The following is a 3622-nucleotide window of genomic DNA, read 5'->3' as shown; positions in this document are numbered from 1 at the left end:
TCAAAAGATAGTGGTTTCAATCCTACCCGAAGCAGGCCAGAGGATTAGTTGGTCAAAACGCAACAACTATGGGAGGCAGTAATTACTGAGGATACACAGCATTCCTAACCACCTGAAGAAGGCCAGAAGAATAGTTGGTCAAAACTGTTAGAGTTATCAAACTTGGTGTCCTTCTTCTATATATTTAGTTATTTCACTTGTCTCGAGTGGATATTCAATATGGCGTCCAGCTATCAGTAACACATGATCATTCAATGTCATGAGATGTACTAAGTGAACTAACAAAAACGTGCTTAAACAACTATGAAGATGAGGATAACAGTCCACAAATAAATAAACCCACAATTATCTGTGGATATAAACAACTGATAAAGGAGATATCTGTTTTATGATAATTAGGGATGACACCAACAACCATTAAAAACGCACTAGCTGAAATAGTTGTCTTGGATTGGAAAAATATCTCAAAAAAGTCAGAAATGGCACCTTTTGGCAACTTTGACAAGCCTCATCACAATTCCACCCCTGTTAAGAAAAACAGTTAATCTAATTCCTTGAGATGGTCGAATTTGTTTGAGGGTCACTCGAAATATATGCCAGATATTATGAGTTTCTTTGGATAGAAAAAACAAGATAATCAATTTATTTACTTTTTTTTTTTTTTTTTTTTTTTTTTTTTACTTTACTGGCATTTGGTGGAAACACTTGATTATGCAAATGAAGCAAGAGAAGGGACCCTCCCACTTGAGTGATGTTGAGAGGTAGAGACTTAAGGAGGGTGAAGGCAATGGGACCCTCCTGTGGAGAGTGGCAGTCAGAGGTACAGATTTGAGGAAGAAGAAGAAGAAAAGAGGAATTTTTTTCAGAATTTCTATGCTTGAGAATTTAAAAAAACAAACAGATTGGTTTACTGAGAATTGTGCAGTGAAATTTTGTGGATCAAGAGGCAGGGTCAAGCCCACTTGATTCTCAATACAATGAAAGGCAAAAAAATAGCCTCAAGAAAACACTCTGCCTAAACACCAGGTGACCAACACCATTCAAAGAAAAGAAAAAAAGCCTTGACCAAAGTTTCACTCGGTTACAAGCCACTGAATCTACACTGTGAAGAAACAAGCCTTATGGTTGATCACCCCAACTTTAATAGAAGCCACCAGTTCCCGAGCATTTGCATCTCGAGTCAGAAACTTATGAATGATCAGAGTTTTGTAACTTTCAGTGAATAATTATTCTGTTTTTTTGTTTTTTATACAATAAGCCCAATTATTGACTTATTCTTTTCTCCTTTTGGATTGAAATGCCCTCTATTTTCCAATGATACCAACTTGAGAGACCAGGGCTCAACAGATTACACACTCTATCAAAAGCAATGAAGAGAGAGTAGCAACCTATCCTACCAGATCATCTCATCAACCATGACCCTCATTGAAGAAACAGCCCAGTCCCACCAACCAAACAAGACCAAGAACAGACAAATCTGGTGACATCACTAGCTGGACGTAGTTGGAAAGAGGGTAGGGAGTACAAGTTGAAGATGATCCCAATTGGTCACAATCGAAAATAATAAACAAATTTTAATGTTTAAAACCCATGTAACAATGTGATGTTTATTTACTTTAATGCAACAATAACATAAAATTTGATTTTTTTTTTCATTTTTAATACTTGCCTTTTTTTTTTTATTCAATAAAATATTTTTTCGTTTTATTTTTTATTCAATAAAGTTCAGTTTTAGTATAAATTGAATCATGTTCCTTTTTTTAAATGAAATTTTTAACGTAAACTAATTGTTTTTAAAGCTCACATAGTCTGGCTGTTCGACAGATCTTGCCTGCTTGCACCTACTAACCCAACGTCACTATAGATCACACAGGCCTTGTTCAACAGAAAGATTTTCAAGTTTGATAAGATATACCTCAAGAAGAGGTTACATTGACCAAAACGTTGTGAGAATAACATCCAAGATGAGAACGATAGTCTGAATAAACCAAATAAAAAAATTAAAAAACTTTCCTGTATTTTTATTCTTTTTTTTTTTTCTTTTTTTTTTGTCATTTAACGCTCAATTGATGTTTTCCTAAGAATTAAATTGTTGACCTTTTGGAACAGTGATTTCCAAAATCACTGAAAATTAAAATCTTTATAAATTTGCTTATAAAGTAACAGCACCATATATATATTTTTGTATATATATATATATATATATATATATATATATATATATATATATATATATATTATTACTATATATATAATATATATACGTATATATATATGTGTATATAATATATATATATATATATGTCAATAAAATTAATTAATAATCGATAATTACATTTCATTTGTAAACTCCCCCCCCCACCAATCTCCTCTTTTTTTTTTTTAAATTTCTCCTTCTTGTTGATTGATTTTAAACTCCTTGATATTTATTTTCAAAGATGACTTTTTTTCTTTGATCATATTTTCGATTTTAACCATTGGAAGACGTTTTCATATACTATCATCATAATGGCGGCACCTGAAATTAAAAAAAAAAAAAAAATTATAGCAAAAAAAAACCCCAACTCGGTTCAGTCTTTACAGACTATAGATACCCACTGAAGGGTGTTTGCACATGAAATTATTGTGACAAGAGTTGTATAATTTCCAACCACACCTCCCCCTTGTGGTTATCCTACGTCGTGGGATGTACTAAAAATGACCTCTACACTCTAAACATCACAGAGCATCTGGTCAATAATTATAATTCCTGGAGAGAAGTCATCAACATCAATGACAACATAATAATAAGGCATCTGGCCCCAACTAGATGTCTGTTCACATTACATTTAAACTTCTACAGGTCTGTACAAACATAGAAACAGTACACAGAGAGGGAATTCCAAAGTCTAGCAGTCCGAGAGAAGAAACTATTAGAGTAGAAGGTTTTCTGGTATGTAGAGACCTCAACAGTGAAGAGGTGGGATTTTGCTGCTTGTCAGGTTAGTCAGGGTATGAATCTTGAAGGGGCACAAGTGACATGAATTCATCAGACCACATTCCATTAGAGTACTTGTAAAACAGGCACAGGATGCGACATTGCGGTGATGGGACAGAGGTTGGTGCTTGGCCAACAGTGTGGATCTGATTAGGTGTGAGATTAATTCTTGGAAACAAATATTGAGAGACTAGTGGTACATGTATCATCCCAGATGTGGCAATAATACTCCATGCATTGGTGAATTATGGTTTTGTAAAGATATAGTATGCTCGTTAGTGTGAATAATTTTCTAGTACAATAGAGGGAGCCCACCTTCCTTGCAGTAACCTTTTTCACACATTAGACATTTCTTCAATAGCACTGTTAACAACCCTAACCAAATGCAAGTGCTAAAATACTACTGACAACCTCTATTAGGCTCCTTGCCTTTTATATATTTGTTTTCATGAAAATACTACTTCAAAACTTTCCAATGTTAAGCGTTAGATGGAATTGATTCCAACCCAAAAAACAGCAATTCTTCCCTCTTTGCCAGAAAAATAGCTCACTAACTAAAGAGGACTAAGGGACACAATAAGCGCAGCAGGAGTTATGGAACTGGCAAAAGTAAAAACCAAGGTCCAATTTCTACTCTTTATTTTT

The 3622-nt window shown here is 34.0% G+C and overlaps 1 protein-coding gene across 3 annotated transcripts in view; it reads right to left on the bottom strand.

The window, feature by feature from the left end:
* Positions 1 to 1254: 1254 nt before the first annotated feature.
* Positions 1255 to 3622, bottom strand: part of LOC145268262 (mitochondrial 2-oxodicarboxylate carrier-like) — a 107222-nt gene continuing 104854 nt past the window's right edge. For all 3 annotated transcript variants that reach the window (XM_080123615.1, XM_080123617.1, XM_080123616.1), the window contains exon 8: positions 1255 to 2518. In XM_080123615.1, the coding sequence (XP_079979741.1) occupies positions 2457 to 2518 (62 nt within the window). In that variant the 3' untranslated portion in view covers positions 1255 to 2456. The remainder of the gene's footprint in view (positions 2519 to 3622) is intronic.

Source organism: Euprymna scolopes, chromosome 43, assembly GCF_053919585.1.
Source record: "Euprymna scolopes isolate OS-2025 chromosome 43, ASM5391958v1, whole genome shotgun sequence".
NCBI lineage: Eukaryota > Metazoa > Mollusca > Cephalopoda > Sepiida > Sepiolidae > Euprymna > Euprymna scolopes.
Note: the sequence above shows the minus strand (reverse complement) of the source record. Positions and strands in the feature narration are given on the sequence as shown.